Genomic DNA, 20,215 nt, shown 5'->3' with positions numbered 1-20,215 from the left:
TGGCCAAGGTCAGTGTACCAGGGGTGCTTTCCCCAGACTGTAAGAACAATACTCCTTTCGACCTTTCATTACTGACTTTTACAAAGGATTACCCAGATGAAAATCTGAAGGAAGAAATATTTTCTTCTGTTTCTCTTTCCTTTCCACTTCTCCCCTCTCCCATCTCACCCTGTTTCAAAGAAGACAGGAAATAAATCTTAGCACAAGTAACTCTATTTAGACCGGTGAGAAAATCTGACAGTGGCTTCGACTAAGTAGCAGTATGAAGAGGATGTTTATATGGTACTTTTATAGTCCCAGTGTTGAGATGAAATTCTAAATGCATGTCCACAGACAGGTAACTGTGTTTTACGTGATTGGTACCAGCCTGAAGGTTAACCAGGCTATCCCAAAATTACTGTATGGTTGTTATATTTTGGAGAACATGATTTGACCTGCATTGTGACCAAATCCACATAATAAGACATATAATGATGACAACTAATCCACGTGTGTTTGTGCGTATGTGTGTGTAAAATTAAGCTTTCATTGCAGTGTACTTTTGAAAAAGCTATAGCCAAATTCTTCGGTTTCTTGTTCATAAATAAGTAGGCATAAATAAGAATATAGAACATTCTTAATCAATCGAAAAAATATCTGCAATTAAAAGTGTAGAAACTATAATAATTATCTGGTAGGTATTCAGGAAAGGGAAGTAACCAGAGCTCTATCTTCCACTAATATTATGCTAGGCACTTTACAAAGAACATTTTATACCTGAAAATTATTCTGTAGAAGAGATCTTATGCTCATTTTAAATATAAGGAGACTAAAGCTCAGATGGGAAAGTCACTTGCCCAAAGTCACAGAGCTGGAGGTGTGACAAGTCTTGAGTTCAAACCAAGATCTGTGTGATTCAAACCCACAGTCTCCTCCACTAAATAGTAATTATTGTATTATATACAGTTTGCAAGCATGAAACATGAACTTGCACAAGGATTGGATAACCGTTGGTAAAGGTCAATTATAGTAGTATTGCTCTGGATTTATATAATGCATCGTTTTCTCAGAACTCCAAAAATATTCAACGACTTATTCTCATAGCATATCCTTGAGGCCAGGAGAAGCAAGTATTATTTTACTAGATGTGGAATCTGGAAGAACAAAGAGATTCTGTAGTTTGCTCAAGGCCGTAGAGTTAGCAGGAAAACAAAATGAAAATGGAGGTCTTCACATCCCTAACCCAATACTTACCTTCATATCCCTAAACCAATACTTGCCTCCATTAAAAATGGTACCTCTCATTAAGTTTGCATAAGACCAGGTTAAGTAATAAACTTAACTTGTGTGTGCAGAGGGAGATAGTCTGTGAAATAATAACAATAATAATAACAATAACTGCCTTTGTTGGGTGCCTACTGAGTACGGAGTTCTTCCAGCTCCTGAATGAGTTCTAATACTCATGAAGCTCAATGGTATAGCTGACTTGCTCAAGGACACATAGTGGTGTGAGAAAGCTGATAGTTGAATCCAGACTTTTCTAGGTTTGAAGGTCCAGACTTCTGCCACGGAGCCACATCGATATGGATGTAAAATGCCATTCTCAAGCCCCAGGAGGAATATGGGTGATATTCACCACTACAAAATCCTACTCCGTTAAATGAGTTATGGTAGCACTGTAGGTTATAGTGGTGATTACGTGGATAAACTTACATAAAGTGCTCTAGACCAGTATCTGACATCATTAGTGATGTTGAAGGGAATTGTTTAAAGGACATTTGTCTCATTTCCATTGGGTTTGATTCCACCAAACAAGTTACATACTTTAATCCTTGTATCAAAAGGGCCATCTCTTCTTCATCAGGTGTTATTTACACATAATTGTATACAGTCAATCAAGGCCACCAAGACATGATTACTAAACAGAGTGGTTAGACGCTGAGCTAACGTCAGGGAACAATTCAGGAGTGTGAGACACGGTCCTTGCCTTTAATTTGAAATTCCAGTGTGGTTGGAAAGGCTAAAATGAAATCCTAATATAAACTTACAAAATTATTTCAATAGTGTAATTGAGCCCCTCGCTCGCCGAATGTGTGCAGAAATCACTGTGGAATGAATGTACATGAAGTGATTGGTAGAGTCAGAGATGCAGGAGAAAAACCGAGAGGATGTCCCACGAAGTGGCAGAGGAATTTACGGAAGGGGAGAGTGGTTCAGGGAAGATGGGATCTGGCAGTTCACTGATTCACCGATAAACTGCCAGAGAGTAGATAAGAGGGAGCAAGTATGCTATCTGTACCTCGGCGCAGGCGCGTGTTCAACAAAGCACTTCCTGGAGGCTGAGCCCCGTCCCCTGGGAGGTCGCCTCCTCTGAGTCCCCGCTCCCATCTGGTTGCTGCAGCTCTTAGGCAATGCCAAGTCCGTGCCATGGCATGAGTTTCAGAGCAATTCCCTGAGAGCTCTCTTCCTTCGCACTAAGATTTTTAAAGCTGCTCGCTAATGACTCTATTAATAGGGCCTATGACTTGTTCAAAGGGCCCACGGTAGAGAAATCGTTGGCATTTTTCTCTGTAGCTCTTGTTTAATACAAGAATGTGTATAGATGTATACATGTGGGTATATGTGTGTGTACATGTGGGTATATGTTTGTGTACGTATGCATCCATATACGTATGCCTATAGTATATGCAGGTATATGCATGTATGTATGTATACATTAATATATGTGTGCATATAGTATATGTGGGTATATGCATGTGTGTATGTATGCATCCATATACATATACCTATAGTATAAGCGGGTATATGCATGTATATGTACACATCCATATATACATGCATATTTGATTTGTGAGATATGTGATCCGTACCCGGGATGGTGCCAGATCTCAGGTTTGGTTAAATTCATCTCTTCAGGAAAGAAACACCCCTTCCCTTCACCTCTGCCCTGTAGGACATTAGCGAGGAATTTGGCTAATGGGGAAATGCAGGTTGGATTCCAGATAGACCAAATCGTTAAAAATTCTGCCTAGACTTTCTGTTCTAGAAGAATCTACTTGTACCCTCAGCTCTTCAGGCCACACCAAAAATGTAGAATTTTTTAATGCATCGTGACTATAAAACTAGGAGGGTTTTCACTGTAGTTGCGTGTTTTAAAAATTCAACGTTTATACTGAAATCGAAAAAAATTCAAGCCACAGAAGACACATTATTTTTCAAGAATAAAGTTAACCGTGTTTTTCTGTCTGGTAGAAAATAGAGCACTTCTTAAGCAGTTACGAGGCTGAATTGTGGATCCCCTGGCCATTGCTTCCGCTAGCATATGCATCAAGTAGCAAACTCTTAGCTTTGGGATGCTTGAGTTAGAGATCACCCAGATTGATGGACAGGTCCTCAACCATCTGGATTTAGGACAAATACAGATCTAGAATGACACTGAAGCACCACCGATTCCCAACTTTTCTAGAGCTTTGAAAGCTTACAGATTATTCTGCTGTCAGCAGAAATTCTATTCTATTCTATAGGGCATATAGAATGATACACATTCTATAACACTGCTCCATGGAGCTGTGTATCAGTTTCTGAGAACTATTTTTTTTTTCCTGAGAACTATTTTTGAGAATTTCACGGCACCTCCTCCTAGCTCATGGGATGTATCTAGAAGGGCTACAAAGCCAGACTTGAAAACCACTGGTCTCCACGTTGAATGACAGAACCCTGCCGCAGGCCACACACAGCTTTGTGCTCAACCTTTATAAATACTAAGTTCCCTCACTTGTCAGCTAACTGTGGAGAAAAAGTAAGGAAAACTGGTTACTCTTACAGAAAGCACATAGTCCTGCCTGTAGAGACAAGCCGGTAGTGTTCCTCTGTTGCAGCTGGAGTCGTCTTCTGATCCAATTACATCAGTACCTTTCTAGACACAACTTCCTTTGCATACCCACACTGCAATATGCATACGCCCCTCTCAAAGACTCATCCTTCTGAGCTGCTTAGACCCACAAATACCTCTTTTGCTCATGCCATTGGTCCCAGCTGCAGAAAGTTCCAGGGACCAGATGCAAATCAAAGTTAGTTGTTCTTAACCCCAACTGCACATTGGATTCACCAGGAGAGCTTTGGAAACTCCAGTGCCCAGTCGTGAGAACCACTGAGCTCACATAACTCCCCGGTGCCTAATCAACTTGACTTTGCTTTTTTTTTTCCAGTTAAATCATCTCTAACTTAGTGGATCCTTGACTGTTCTTGTCTGTGTTGCCTTTTCATAGCTTTGTGAATAGGGTTAGTCACTTTGTCTCTAGAGCCTGCTTCTCTGGATGGAAGGGATAGACATTAAGGATATGCTGGTCAAGCTTCAAAGAAGATTGTCATCTGATGTCACTGGAAATGACCAAAAGCAGTAGCACCAAGAGGGTGTGGGGGTAAAGCAAGATCACAGTGCAAGCCCTATAAACCAGGGATTTGGGAACTCTGTGGTAGAGACGCAAGGCGGCTCTGATAATTCAACACTTACAGAGGGCACATGGCTCCAGTAAGAGAAAGTAAGCCAAAACTGCACCTCGCTCCACTGTGAGTGGTTGAACCCCATTTTGTACACAAGGGTCATTTGCTCACCAGGACCTCCGGGACCTTTGACTAAACTTTACCTTGCATTAGGTCACTTGGACATTAAAATATAATCCAAAGTATGGTACAGGTACAAGGCTGAGATGGGGGGAGGGATCAGCTGAGATCATCTTATGGTGGTGCAGGGAAAACCATCTTTTACTGGATGATTTTTTTTATTTATTGAAAATATGTAACTCGCGCAACAAATGCACAATTTGACAGGTACTATTGCTTTGGCCACTGATTAAAAATGTGTCCATTTAAGGAAAGGTATCAGTAATTGTATACAGGTGATACTCTTCTCTGGAACAAAAACCAGAGACAGAAGTTCTCTGCACACTACGTGCACACTACGTAGCACACTATGTGCTAGCGTGGTCAGCTTCAATTCAGGGTCAGTGTTCTTCCCAAACTACCATTTGAGGGAGCGAGTGGGGGGAAAAGAAAAAGAAAGGGGAAGGTTATTCAGTCTTTAAGTAAGATATGGAGGAGCCCATGAAATGCCCCCAAGGTGAATGCTCTTCTTTCCGCCAGATTGCTATTCAAGAAGCATGGGCGGGAGGTGAATGGGACACTGAAGCCCATGCTGGGTCCTGTTGGTAGAAGGCTCAAAGGAGAAAACCCTGGGGCAGCTCCCCCATGCCCATCTCTTGGGAAGGTGAACGATGTGTCCTCCCGAGCAGCTCGCTCTGCGGGGCGTGCAGGGTCTGGAGAAGGCTAAGAAGAGGCCCAGAGAAGACCTGGCATGCTGACTCATGCCATGTGAAAGCTGGTCCGCTTGCTCCGCGTAGACTCTGATTAAACTCCTCTCTGTCTTCCATGGTTCCAGGCAGAAACCGGGGACGAGAACAAAGCAGCCAAGTGTGTTTCTGCAGAGAAAAGAGCGGTCTGGCGAAAACAGCCCTGACAGCTGGATTCTGTGGCTTGGCGAATTAAGGGCTTTTACATGTTTCATTCAAGACTCTGTTTAGTCTGGATACCGGGGATTTATATATCAATTTTTGGCTCTAGTGTCGCAGAGGTGGTTCTGATTTCCAGTGATTTCCTTGTCATCCGCAGTTGCCTACAGTGAGAGAAAGAGCTAAGAGCACGGGGTTGGGGGGTATGGACTGAACGGCAGGCTCAGTTAAAAGCTTGCCTTTCTTGCTTGGCTCTCCTTAAGGGGGTTTCTCATGCTGCCCCAAACCTAAGGCAGCCATCCTTAATCAGAAACACCTGGAGCGGGATGGGTAACCCGCTTTCACATTGGCTTTTGCAGAAGTGGCAGTGCATTGAGGACACATCTGGCAAGCTTCGAATTCACAAGTGTAAAGGATCTGGGGACCTGCTCACGGTCCAGCACAGCACGCGGAACCTCTACGCTCGCGGCTTCCCAGACAAGGACAAAGAATGCAGCTGCGGAGAGTCCGGCTATCGTGGGGGCAGGAGCCAGAGGAAGAGTCAAAGGCAGTTCCTGAGAAACCAGGGGACCCCCAGTAAGCTTCGCGCGGGGGCCCTGTCAGGGGAAGGCAGAGTGCTCTGCCGATGGACAACAGGGAGACGAGAAAAGGCTTGCTCCCTCTACGTTTGAGATCTTATCCATGCAGAGGTTTAGCGCCAAAAACAAAGAATTGTTCTGTTTAGAAGAGCGAAACTAAGTTGAAATCTGGGGTTTGTGGACATTTTAACTTAAGCATAGAATGAAAATATATTCAGTAAAAGTACTAGACACAAACTATGCACACACTTAAAAGAGCTAAAAAGGGGTAACAGGTGTGGGGAAGAGCAGAGGGTATAGTTTAGGTCAGTTTTAGTTTACATGAATACTAATGTCCTGATTTGTCTGCCTTGAGCTGCTCTTTAAAAAAAAAAGGAGGAAAATAAAAATTCGAGGTTTCATTGCTTATAGAGTTAATAAGAAAAATATAAATACTTTTTTTAAAGGTACATCTCTTGTAGGACAGTATTTTTTTGTTGTTGTTCTGGTTGACTGGCAGGGTCAAACTAGTCAAATTTGGCATGAAAAGCACTGCCTAGCATTTTCTTTATAAAAATTCTATCAGGCAACTCTGAAATTCCTATGATTATACAGATGTGAAAACCCAGTCTGGCACCTTCCGTAAAAGAATGAGAGTCTAGTGCCACCTAGTGGCAGATTAGGAAAAGTGACTCATTTCTGTGGCAATTCTTTTCTATACTGGTTTGGAAATGAGTAAAATACATTTTCTGTGTTGTTATTTTAAGTAGGCTGTACACACAACGTGGGGTTTGAAATCACGACCCCAAGATCAAGAGTCGTGTGCTCTAACCGACTAAGACAGCCAGGTGTCCCCCACATTGTAAATTAGGAAATCAAATCAATCACTAGAACAATAGAGGCTCTTAGCGCTGGATTTTTTATCCTGGACTCCACAGATGGATTTCAGGGGATTGTGAGCCTTCTAACATTTTATCCAAAATGATAAGTCTATTCTGTATATATGTGCACATTTTTCTGGATATCCCTAACTTTCAACACATTCTTAAATGAATCCCTAACCCAAAGGCTAAGAATGATTTAAGAGATCTTTTTTCCTCCTTAAGAGAAAATGCCAGGTTTAATAATTTACACAAAGATATCAAATGGAAAGCCGGAAGGGGCAGCCTCCACAGCAGTGACCACGAACACTGATTTTGTCTGACACTGAACACAAGTGGAGATGCCCGGGGCCGTTCTTTCAAACCATGTAGAATCTCACCTATTGAAGGACAGGAGTTGTTCGTGAGCACACTCAGTGCCCTGCTGACTGTCACAGAGGCGTTTCCTCCTCCGGAAACTGCCATCATGGCGGGATCCTGTGGCCAGTGCCTTTCTGAGTCCATGGCCTGGGTGCTCTCTTCTTCCTATTTTAGCAGCAGGCTGGAGAAAGAGGGCCCTGTGAGTATGTCCCCTCGGAGCCAAAGTGCATCTGGTAAGGAGGGGCCAAGGTTTATGCATTAAAGCCCGTGTCCAGCACACTATGAGCCTTGACCACATGTGCAGACCAGAGACCATGCCGGCCTACCCCTCGCATTGCCCTCCATCTGCCAGGTATTAAAAGTCAGCTGCCTGATAAAAGCATTTGCAAAATTCAATTTTTCTCTATTTTTTTTTTTTTTTTGTACAAATAGAAGGTGTCGAGAACATGTACCCTTTTGTAAAAGCAGCCCAGCGTTGTGGAAAGACTGTGGCCTTTAAAATCCGGTAGATTAGAACCCTGGCTCCCACCGCTGTTGGCTTCATAACCTTGCAAAATGTAAGCAGCATTCAGAGCTTCAGTTTTCCCGTCCGTAAGAATCATCACACCAAATTTATGAGTCTGTTCTGGCAATCTAATAAGTTTTTTTTTTTAATATAAGGATTTATTATAATAATACAGGTCTTCCAAGATTGTGGATTAGAGATAAATATGAACTGAATAATATATAGCAAAGGCCCAGTCAATGAGAGTCAGTATTATGATTAATACCATAATTGGGAATATAGATTTATGCAAACAAACTGCCTTAGCAGTTCACGTTGAAAACGCAGTACAGAAGTTCACGGCTTGTTGTGAGTGGAAAGGAACTGAGATGCACCCCCCTCTCCACTGGAGGGACAAAGGGCTAAGGCCAGGGGAACATGCCGTCCATCCACTGCTATGCAGCGCCCAAGCCCAGACAAGAACCCATGTTAATGCATATTCCCTTATTTCCAGAGTACAAGCCCAGATTTGTCCATACCCGGCAAACACGTTCCTTGTCCGTCGAATTTGAAGGCGAAATATATGACATAAACCTGGAAGAAGAGGAATTGCAAGTGTTGCGACCCAGAAACATTGCCAAGCGCCACGATGAAGGCCACAGGGGGCCCGGAGGTCCCCAGGCTGCCGGCGACGGGGACGCAATGCTGGCAGACAGAGACAATGCCCTGGGCCTGCCCACCACCGTCCGAGTGACTCACAAGTAGGAAGGCTTTAGGTGTTCTCGGGGCCTGAGTTCCCAGTCATCTTCCCCTCTCCATTATCACTGTTTTGCTTCTTTTTTTTTTTATTATTATTATTAAAGATTTTTATTTATTTGACAGAAAGAGAAATCACAAATAGGCAGAAAGGCAGGCAGAGAGCGGTGGGGGGAAGCAGGCTCCCCACTGAGCAGAGAGACCGATGCGGGGCTTGATCCCAGGACCCTGAGATCATGACCTGAGTTGAAGGCAGAGGCTTAACCCACTGAGCCACCCAGGCACTCCACTCTTTTGCTTCTTCATAAAAAGTGATATTGCTCGGCTGTACAGGGTCCAGAGGTTGGCCTGCAGAACAACTGGAGTTTAAAGAAGCAAGGGGGTGTCCAAACAGTTGTACATTTGGACACGTGCTTTGGGTTCAGTTTCACGTGAAGGCTGATCTGCTGGGAATTTAGCCAGAGCAGTTCTATCACATCTTAACTTAGCAGGCATGGAGCTCTGCCCTTGAACAGTTACCTTTGTGGGAGTCTAGGAACTTGATAGAAACCAAGACTGGCCTGTAGTGGCTCAGAGGAGCTGTACACTCATACCCCAAAGGAGGACTGAGAGTCCAGGAGAAGCTTCTGGAGAGGTGGGATGTGGTGGGAATGGAGATAAGATGCAGAAACACCTAACTAGCCAGGGCAGATCCCAGAGGGCAAGGAGGGCCTCAGGAGTTATGGAGGCAGGGAAGGAGATGATTACCCCACAGCTGTAATGCACCACCTCGTTCTCCATTTCCTTCCAGAATCGTTACTCTCATGAGAGAGAAAAATTTTTCTTTCTGAATTTAGTAGCCAGGGTTTTTTCTTTCTCATTCTATCACTTTGGGGAGACCCGGTATTACGAGCTCTGGCAGGATTTTTTATCTTTGGGACTGGTCTTCCCGTGCCTGTGCAGTTGACCTTGAACAAGACAGGGATTGGGGACACAGACCCTTCCCCTATTCCACAGTTGAAAATCCACTTATAACTTTTGACTCCCCAGAAACTTAACTGCTAGTGGCTTACGGTGGACCAGAAGCCTTAACAATGATATAAACAGTCAATTAACACTTATTTCATATGTATCATATACGATATTCTTACAGTAGTGTAAGTTAGAGAAAACAGTGTTGTTAAGAAAATCATAAAAAAGAATGAGGAGAAAATATGTTTACAGCTCTGGACTGTGTTTGTTAAAAAAAAAAAAAAAAAAAAAAAAAAAAAAAAAAAAAAAACACCTTTAAGTGAACCTGTGCTGTTCCAGCCTGTGTCATTCCAAGGTCAACTGTAGTTGTTAGAATTACATGCTAGGAGATTCAGACCAGGATTTGTTTCTCTTTCAGTACCGATCAACCCCCTATCCCAATATTTCTATGCCGTAGGGGTATTTCTTTGCTTCGAACTGAATGGGGTACTTGAGGCAGAGTCTTTGTAACAAAATGAATAGGATAATAACCCCTTTCTAACTCTGCATCTCTTCAGTCAGACAACTTGCTTCCATTGTAACCGTGGAAACCTCCATGTCTCCTATATAGTTGACAAGGCTTTCAAATCTGGACTTTTCCGGTGGTCGCTGTTCTTGCGGACATGAATATTGAACGTTGCTGTAAAAGGGGATCTCAGTAAGGGTCTCTGACACCATCCTTTCTGCACCCGGATGTCCAGGAGACATTCCCACATATCCTTGCCTAGGGCTCAGCTTCAAACTACTGCTTGCTTCCAAATTAAGAGTTTAGAAGACAATGTTGTTCCCTTTGCTATTTCTAATGGTTTTTTTTTTTTTTTTTAATGCAGATTAGCTTATAAACCTATTTCTAATGTTCTGGGTTTGTTTGTTTTTGCAGGTGCTTTATTCTCCCAAATGATACAATCCACTGTGAGAGAGAACTGTATCAATCGGCCAGAGCCTGGAAGGACCACAAGGCGTACATTGATAAAGAGGTTAGCCACGGCTGTGATTGGAAGGTGTAGTCCAAAGGCAAACCCGGCTCGCCAGCTCCATGGTGGCCGGGAGGGCTCGTTGTGTGTCCACTTCATTTATTTTATTTATTATTTTTTTTACAATGACATCAACGTGAAAAATAGCGTAGCAACGTATTTATCTTTCCCTGGAGATAGAGTGATCATCCTCTCTGAAAACAAAATAGGGAGTGAGAAAACCATGGGGATTGGCTCGAGGACCTGTCGAAATCTCCTCGAGGAAATGATCCAGTCGTAAGCAAGGCACCTGCTGATGTTTGTCTCAGCGGGAACATGAGCGGGAGGACCGGAACATCATCGGGTCATGATCATCATGACCAGCGGGAACATCGTGGTAGACATGCTCTGTGCCCAGTTTGTTTCCAAGCTAATTACCATCTCAGGGGATAGCCGGAATGATGGAACACAAAAGACGAGGTGAAAAGAGGGGCACTCGGCACACAAAATCCTGATCTTCAGATGTCATTGTTCAAATATGTGTCTTCCAGATTGAAGCCTTGCAAGACAAAATTAAGAATTTAAGAGAAGTGAGAGGACACCTAAAAAGGAGAAAACCAGAGGAATGTGCCTGTAGTAAACAGAGGTGAGTGCGGACTCCTGGCGGTCTTGCTTCCAAACTTCTGTTTCCACAAGCTCCAGGGATAAGAACTGGGCTTATTTCTCTCTTACGCCAATAGAAAACTTAATAAATTGAATTTGTTACCATACACTGTAATGACCTAAACTCCTTAGGTTAAATGAAATATGTCATAAACCTAAGCCGAAGCTTTAAAAAGCCCTATTAAGCTAAGATCGTTAAAGTAACTACTTTCTTTCACTTCACTTCTGCTTTTGTTGTTGTTTTCTTTTCTTTTCTTTTCTTTTCTTTTCTTTTCTTTTCTTTTTTTTAAGGGACGCCCGGGCGGCTCAGTTGATTGAGCAATTGTCCAGCTCTGGTCATGATCCCCGGGTCTCAGGATCAACCTTCATGCTGGGCTCCCTACCCAGCAGGGAGCCTGCCTCTCTCTCTCTCTGCCCCTCCCTCCTGCTCAGCTCTCCCTCTCTCTCTCTCTTTCAAGTAAATAAGTAAATAAAATCTTTAAAAATAAAAGAAAATGAACTGTCTGATCGAATGTGAGACTACGAAGACTCACTTTTCAATCTTCTTGCCCGTAGCTACTATAATAAAGAGAAAGGTGTAAAAAAGCAAGAGAAAGTGAAGAGTCATCTCCACCCATTCAAGTAAGTGAGTCTCTGTTTTCCGCATTTGCTGGGAGTGGAGGACTGTCCACTGGGCACTTCTGAAACATAGTTGGGGCCCCTACGTTCCACGTAGTGCTGCTTGCAAGCAAGCAGATTTAGCCAGGAAGGCATAGAGCCCAAGAAGTTGAAAACAAAGCCCATACCTTGCCAAGAGACCACGGGATGCTTTCGGAATCCTTTGAGCGGGAACCACAAGGAGTTCTGCTCTAATTCTGAGTGTGTTTTCCATCCGTCTGTGGGGTGGTACCTGGATTTTATTCTATGCCCTGCTTTCTCTGGATAGTGATTGGGAAATGGAACCGTCTTGAATAGGATGGTGCGTTCCACAGAGTGGTCTGCAATCATGCTGAATTCTGAAAGTTGGGAGAAATACACATTTTTTTAAATAACAGTAAAATTTGCACGTGAAGGGGATTTTGGATTGAGCCTCAACAAAAGTTGAGTACTTTATGGAAAAAAAAAAAAGCAAAATAATAGCAAAAGGAATTCTTTCCAAGCCATCTAATCCCACTAACCATGGACTTTATTGCCAATGAGTCCCGAGTCCCCATGGAGTTAAGCCATTTGTCCAAATGCTGTGGTTAGCGGGGTCCATGGATTCATGCTGACATTCCTTTCCACCAGTGTTTCCATGTAAATAAGAAAGAAAATGTTGATCCTTTCAAGCTCAGTAAAATTCTAAGAGAGTTGTCACTTAACGAGTTTGTCTTCACTCTTGCCTATTAGAGTTCGAGGTCCTCTGTGAAAAAGAAAAGTCATTCATTATTGTGTGTCTGCCTCTTTGTGTGAGGTTCATAAGGACGATAATATTTTTAGTCAGGAAAGTGCTTTCTGATCCCGAACGCATCCCTTCTACTGGAACAGGGAAGCTGCTCAGGAAGTAGACAGCAAACTGCAGCTTTTCAAGGAGAACCGCAGAAGGAAGAAGGAGAGGAAGGAGAAGAAACGCCAGAGGAAGGGGGAGGAATGCAGCCTGCCTGGCCTCACCTGCTTCACCCACGACAACAACCACTGGCAGACGGCCCCATTCTGGAACTGTAAGTGTTGCACGGTTTTGGTTTCGAGGGTTTTTTTTTTGGTTTTTAGAAATATATTCCCCAGTTTTGTGGCACCTGGGCGGCTTCATGGGTTAAGTGTTGACTCTTGGTTTTGGCTCCGGTCATGATCTCAGGGTCGTGAGATCAAGCCCCACATGGAGCTTCTCACTCAGCATGGAGTCTGCTCCTGACTCTCCCTCTCCCTCTGCCCCTCCCCCCCACTCACGCTCTCTAAATAAATACATAAAATCTTTTAAAAAGTCATTCTTGGGGTTCCTGGGGGGGTTCAGTGGGTTAAGCCTCTGCCTTCAGCTCAGGTCATGATCTCAGGGTCCTGGAATCAAGCGACCCCCGCATCGAGCTCTCTGCTTGACAGGGAGTCTGCTTCCTTCTTTCTCTGCCTACTTGTGATCTCTCTCTCTCCCTCTCTGTCAAATAAATAAATAAATAAATAAATAAGATCTTTTAGAAAAAGAAAAAAAGTCATTCTTTTCCCCAGTTTTATTGAGCTCCAATTGACACACAGCACCTTCCAAGTTTAAGGTGTATGGCATAATGACCTGACTTCTGTGTATGACCACAGTAAGTTCAGTTCACATCCATCACCCTATCTGAGTTGCTGCTAACTGCCGCCATGTGGAGAGACACCGACTCACACGACAGTTACTAAGATGAGGGCTTCAGCAGCCTGAAATCGGGGATCTAGAATGATTTAAGAGGAGACCATCATATTGTGTTCTGTACCGGCAACTAGAATGATCTTGCCGAAAATTACTATTTTCTTTGGAAATCAGTTTCCATATTTTATTTGAAAATACCATGCTCTCCCTGGGTGTGTCTCCTGATGGTGTTATTTCACATACAGCCCACTCCAGGCAGAGCTCCTACCCGGTAAGGCTGGGTTTAGTCTTATCTGTTACCAAATAGCTAAATGGATGGAGTCTTGCCTTGAATACATTTTATTTCATGTCATGTTCTAAGTGTAATAAAAGGAAGGGAAAACCCCTTCAATGCAGGGTCTGTATTTGAAATCTCAGTCCTCTTTAGTACCTAACACTATGCCCACAGAAGAATAGGGACTTTAGAAAATATATGGTTTTACATGGAATTGCTGATGATATGACTAATAGCAATGTGCACTTTTTTTTTTTTTTTTTTTTTGGAGAGAGGGCACAAAAGCAGGGGTGAGGAGTAGGAGGGCAGAGGGAGAGGAAGAGAGACAATCTTAAACAGGCTCCACACCCAACACAGAGGCAATGCGGGACTCAATCTCACGACCCTGAGATCTTGACCTGAACCAAAATCAAGAGCTGGACACTTAACCAACTGAGTCACCCAGGTGCCCCATCGACTGTAAACTTTTAAAATTCACACTTACAGTGCTTTAGTGGCCTATGCACAGTATTAACAGAGGTCATCTAGAAATAGTGCCCTCAATTTTTGTGACACATCATCTGATTGAAGTCTTACCATCCCAGGAAGTAGCTAACACTGCAGACCTTCTCCTTGAAAAGAGCCCAGGAGACCACCTGTGTCAATATTTCTCAAAGTAGGATTTGGAGACCCCAGGAACCCCAGATGATTCTTGGGGATTTCAGTCCTATCTCTGAGGATTTCTGTTTTATCTTTCCATTTTGATGCTTTTTGATTTCAGTGTCTAAGTTTGCATTTTCATTTCCAGCCACATTGAGGCCAAGTGAAGTCTTAGACTCATAGCATTTAATGTTTAATCTCATTCCCTAAACTGGGGCATGAGGATCTCTGAGGGTCATTCAGGTTGCAGGGGTCCGTCCTCCACCAAGATCCGGGCCAGGGCACCAGAGGCACAGCAGCCTGAAAAATCGTTTCTGCGGGGCAAGGATGAATAGATGAATAGGCAAGGAGCAATGGGGACATTTAGGGCAGGGAAACTGCTTTGTGTGACACTAGACTAGTGGGTACACGGCGTTATACATTTGTCAAAACCCATAGAACATACAACACCAAGAGCGAACCCTAATGCAGACTATGGACCTTGGGTGATGACGTGTCAATGTCGGTTCATCTGTTGTCACAGATGTGCCACTGTCATGAGGGATGTGGCCAGTGGGGAAGGTTGGGCATCATGGGCATAGGGTTCTCTCCAGAAATTCTCTGCCTTCTGCTTAGTTTTGTTGTGAACCTTTTTATGCCCTAAAAAGTCTATTAAAATAAAATTGGGGAAAAAAATCATTTCTCACTCATTGTTTAAAACCTCTTTTTCAGCTTGAGTGTGTTTAATATTGGTTGCTGGTTGGGGGGAGGGGGGAGGTGCCTGAGTGGCTCAATTGGTTAAGCATCTGCCTTCAGTTCAGGTTGTGATCCCAGAGTCCTGGGATGGAGCCCCAGGTCGGGCTCTCTGCTCAGCAGGAAGCCTGCTTCTCCCTCTCTCTTTCTCAAATAAATAAAATCTTTAAAAAAAAAAAAATACTGGATGAGGGTTAAGCAGTATGTAGTTATAAGAGTATCTCCTCTAGGGACACCTGCGTGGCTCAGTCAGTTAAGCATCTGCCTTTTTTTTTTTTTAATATAATTTTTTATTTTTTATAAACATATATTTTTATCCCCAGGGGTACAGGTAAGCATCTGCCTTTAACTCAGGTCATGATCCCAGTGTCCTGGGATCAAGTCCCTTATCAGTCTCCTTGCTCATCAAGGAGTCTGCTTCTCCCTCTGACCCTCCCCGCTCTCATGCTCACTCTCGCCCTCAAATAAATAAATAAATCTTAAAAAAAAAAAAAGATTAAATGAGTTAATACATGCAAAGTACATAATGGACAGTGAATGCTCATTAAGTGTACCTATCCCAATTGTTTTTAAAAAAATCTTGCTGGACAGCACACTTTGAAAATGCAATTATCATTGCAAGAAAGGTCAACAAATTTGGAAACTGCCTTTCTATAAAAGAAGACCAGGTAGTTTGTTTTGTTTTGTTTTGTTTTAATTTGACATCTGTTTTGTATACTTTCCACAGTGAACCTCTGCGTGGTACGAAACGGTTCATAGTCATAGCCCGCCCATTTCATCTTAAAAATTGTTGGGACACCTGGGTGGCACAGTTTGTTAAGCACCCCACTCTTGGTTTCCGCTCAGGTCGTGATCTCAGGGTCATGAGACTGAGCCCCAAATTGGGGTCTGCACCGAGCTGGGAATCTGCTTGAGATTCTCTCTCTCTCCCTCTGCCCCTCCCCCCATGCATGTGTGCGTGTATGCTCTCTCTCCCAAATAAATAAATCTTCAAAAAAAAAAAAAAGTTGTCTACAATGATCAGAATAATCCCCTTTCTGCGTACCATTTGTGAGTGTGACCATGACGCAGAGAACAAGCAAGGGCACAGCGTCCTTCTCTGTACTATGTAACTATTTTTTTTCCTTTTTTAAGAAAAGATCAAAATAACCATAATACAAGTTCTGATCATTTCCTTCCCATTCTCCACTCACTCACCCTTACTTCAGAAACCACTGCCTGATGGTGGGGGGCAAATGAACGTGCCGGAAACCTCACGGTGGCCTGAAGTCTGTATTCACTATCATAGATGGCCACTGTTCTCCCCATTCTCCACCTGTTCCCACGGCAAACTGTTTAGGGAGGAGTAGAGTATAATTTTTTTTTAACATCCAACCACATAGTAGTTACAAGACAGAAAATGTGCCCCTTGCAGTATAAAGATAAGGAAATGTTAGAACGTCTAGCCTGCTCTCTTCTCATTGTTGTTTCCTTCTTTTCATTTCGCTGTTCTGTGTTTACAACAGTGGGATCGTTCTGTGCCTGCACGAGTTCTAACAACAACACCTACTGGTGTTTGCGGACTGTCAACGAGACGCATAATTTTCTTTTCTGTGAGTTCGCCACTGGCTTTTTGGAGTATTTTGATATGAATACAGATCCTTATCAGGTAAGTCGGTATGTTTTCGTGGGATGACACCTGTTGACGGTGAACAGCCGGAACCTGAGCTTACCCCTCCCGTCCTGGCCTCTTCGTCCGCAGCTCACCAACACCGTGCACACGGTGGAGCGGGGTATTTTGAATCAGCTGCATGTACAACTCATGGAGCTCAGGAGCTGTCAAGGGTACAAGCAGTGCAACCCAAGACCGAAGGGCCCGGAAGTTGGTAAGGGGGGAATAAGGTTTTGTGTTTTTTTGTGTTTTGTTTTTTTTCCTGTATTTTCTGGGAAATTCTTTGTGTTGTCGGGTTTTCTACCTGTGAAGTGTCTCCAGGCATAGACGCAGAGAGTTTAGGATACTTACACGGGAGGCTTGCCAGGCAATTCCGAATGTAATGTGTTCTCTGAGTTTACCTCTGAGAGCATTAATGAAACAGCTATCGCACCAAAGATTGGGTGAGTGTTTCATTCTAGTTTCTCGCACACATTGGTTCTCCTAGTGAATCCTCCTGAACGAAGCATCCACTGGGGCAGGTTGGATGAAATCCTGGGGGATTTATCTGTTCTTGCTGTCAACAGGCATAATATAGACTCAAGGCAAACTGGGATATCCTCAAATTTTTAGGTGAATTTGGACAGAAACACCCAGTGCCCTGTTTCTGCTTATCCCACAGCTGGGAGCTGCCCCAGGGGAATCCCTGCCTGGAACATGGGATTAGATTTCTTTTCCCAGGATTTTCCCTCTGAAACTAGAGATACTTGAGTAATGCACTGTCTGGGGCTCTAACAGCGTTGGAGGGCCCATACGGAATCAGCCAGATGTCCCCTCTCTGGGCTGCTGTGTTAAACTTACTTATCGCTTTGTTTCATAGAGCTGCAGATCTTTTCAGTCTGTCCCCGCCCTTTCCTAGTTGATGGGAATACTGATTTCCTCGTAATTCTGGTAGAACTATAAATTCCAGCAGTCCACAGAAGGAAGGAGAAGGAGCTGGCACTGGCAAGAGCATGCGTGTCAATAGGGCTGGCCAACCCCAAAAGGGCAAAGTGCAGGGTGCCCAAGCAGGGGAGGACACTTTGCAGGAACCCCTTGTATGCAACAGCAAGTCCTGGGTCATGTGACCAGAAAGGGGGGAGTGCCCATCCCCAAAGGATCAATGTCCACCACCAGTCATTTCTACCATTGTAGGGTCCTGAGGCTTTCAAGCTTTGAAGGGAATTTCCTAATTTTCCTAAGGGAAATTCCTTAATTAAATTAAATTCCTTAATTTCCTAGGAAATTATAAATCCTGCGAGGGGGGGTTACCTCACAGCCATCAGCCAATCCTTCTTCATTAACACCTTACTCAGATGAATGGCCAGCAGAAAAGGGCAATCCTGATTTGCAAAAGAGGTCTTTTGGTCACGAACCCACTGAGCTCAAATCTTTCCAGATATCCTTGCTTCTCTGAGCTTTTCCTCAAATCTTAGCCTTTCATACACCAAGAAGAGGAGAGGGGAGGTAAAAAGCCCAATAAGGCCTAGAAATTAAAGCAGTTTTAGAAGCATTAGAAATATGACACCCAAACATTTCTCCCCCAAAAGACCTAGCTCTCTTACAGGTGGTGACATAACTGCCCAGAGAAGTCTGACAGTCCCTTGATGGGATGACACACCCGGGGGGAGCCCCTGAGGGCTGTTTGGCCCAAAGTAGTCCTCTCCACCTTCTAGACATTTCCTCAGAGAGATGACCATTGGCCCCCTTTTTTTTTTTTTTCAAGTGTTTTGTCTCAAAATAACCAGGATTTTACTGAGACTGGAAGGACTTCTCTTCCTGCTCTTAAATGGGCTCTCCTTCCTTCCCATTTCTTTCATGTCTCAAATGAACTCCTCTGCATTTTTATCTCAGACCTTTTTATTTATAGCCCTCAAGCCTCATTTTGAACCCGTCTCTAGAAAAGTCCTGTGGGACTCCAGCCCTGTCTGCATTTAACACAATCTGTTTCTTTCCAGGATTTAGATGTTGTGCATGGGAAACTACGTAGTGAATGGTGTTATGAGTTCTAAAGCTAACGTAAATTACTCTTGTATTTTCCTATGTCAGGAAATAAAGATGGAGGAAGCTATGGCCTGCACAGGTATTCACCCTTTTTTATTCTCCCCCGCAGCTTCTTTTCCCAATAATTGCATGATCCAGCCATTTCAACTAATTTCCGTTTCTCACTGTGTGGCACAGAGCATAGTGTGGGGTGCGTGCACATGCTAATAACATTCGCCACCAGATTGTGTCATTGGTTGCGGATCTGTCATTTTGCTTTTAATCAGCTGACTGTCACCGCGGGGTGTCTCTCAGAGCCTTGCCTCCATATGCGTTTGCTCATTAGATGATGCTTTTAAGCATGGAATGATGTGAAAGGGGAAAACAAACAAACAAACCAGAATGATCTTTGGGAACCCTGGGGAGGAGTTGGGAGAATGATTTCCCTTGTGGGGCTCACATATGGATTTGCTGGAGAGGCTTCATGGAAACTAGTTTGAGATTTTTATGAAATATAATGTTAAAGACCCAGAAGGAGTGATGGGAATTTCTAGAGCATTCTGAAGCTGAAGTTGGAGGAAATCGAAAGAGCTTCCTTGCTAAGAGGCCTTAATTAACTTGGGTGGTGAAAAGCATCAGTGTTACGATCCAGAAGGCTCTGCTGGTGGTGAGTGAGGAGAAGGCACTAGGGTCAGGGACCAAGAGGCCTCCGCATTAGCACAGAGATGGTAATGCCTGACGCACCCAAACTTCATAAATGGGCCTCAGCCCAGCCATCTTGTTCCCTCTGACCCGCCCACACATCCTTCTTAACTCAATGTAATGTGTGTGCAAGGTGATGGAGTGTTACCTGTCGCCTTCCCACCGCCCCACGCCAAAATTCCCTACCAAAGGACAAATCTAAGGAAACTCTGTAACTCAGAATGCCCAGCGTTTTTGGATCCCACCGTTCTGTAAGGCAGGGGGCGAGCTGGATGTCCGCGGATAGCCACATTACAGGCGGGAGGGAAATTATGAATCGGGGTTCCTGAGAGAGTGTCTGCCGGTCACACCTGGGGGACTCGCTGGATACCCAAAAGCAGTGTCTGATGCGACCTCTCCTGCTTGCGGTGTCCTGATGGACTGAAAGGGAACAGATGCCAAACAAGCCACCCCTTGTGTGGAACTGCCGAAAATCCTGTCTCCACATGGTGTCTGCGTGTACGCCGCCCTCCAGTGACGGCACTCCTGACAGGCTTCTTCAGAAGCCGGGACTCTTCGAGAAGACTCTGATTTTTTTTTTTTTTTTTAGAAAACTAATTAAATGCATTTTTTAATCATAAAATCTCATTATAAAAGACTTTGAGAAAACCGGTTAACGACCAAACCTGAAGAATATGAAATTTGAGAATTCAGCAGACCAGTGTTTCAGAAACATTCACCTTGCACAAGACTGACTACATAATAGTTTTAACTGCCTTCAATTTTGTGTATTTTGAAAATCTCATCT

The 20,215-nt window shown here is 43.8% G+C and overlaps 1 protein-coding gene across 6 annotated transcripts in view; it reads left to right on the top strand.

Annotated features, from left to right (window-relative positions):
• The window catches only part of SULF1 (sulfatase 1), a 175,323-nt gene that overhangs the window by 139,586 nt on the left and 15,522 nt on the right, over positions 1–20,215 (top strand). For 5 of the 6 annotated variants that reach the window (XM_059166261.1, XM_059166260.1, XM_059166262.1 and 2 more), the window contains 9 exons: positions 5,846–6,062; positions 8,283–8,529; positions 10,395–10,491; positions 11,019–11,113; positions 11,686–11,751; positions 12,637–12,809; positions 16,580–16,722; positions 16,816–16,939; positions 18,793–18,826. In XM_059166261.1, coding sequence (XP_059022244.1) covers positions 5,846–6,062; positions 8,283–8,529; positions 10,395–10,491; positions 11,019–11,113; positions 11,686–11,751; positions 12,637–12,809; positions 16,580–16,722; positions 16,816–16,939; positions 18,793–18,826 — 1,196 coding nt within the window. The remainder of the gene's footprint in view (positions 1–5,845; positions 6,063–8,282; positions 8,530–10,394; positions 10,492–11,018; positions 11,114–11,685; positions 11,752–12,636; positions 12,810–16,579; positions 16,723–16,815; positions 16,940–18,792; positions 18,827–20,215) is intronic. The other variant, XM_059166264.1, reaches the window with a different exon arrangement.

The sequence above is a fragment of the Mustela lutreola genome, chromosome 3 (assembly GCF_030435805.1).
Source record: "Mustela lutreola isolate mMusLut2 chromosome 3, mMusLut2.pri, whole genome shotgun sequence".
Taxonomy (NCBI): Eukaryota; Metazoa; Chordata; class Mammalia; order Carnivora; family Mustelidae; genus Mustela; species Mustela lutreola.
Note: the sequence above shows the minus strand (reverse complement) of the source record. Positions and strands in the feature narration are given on the sequence as shown.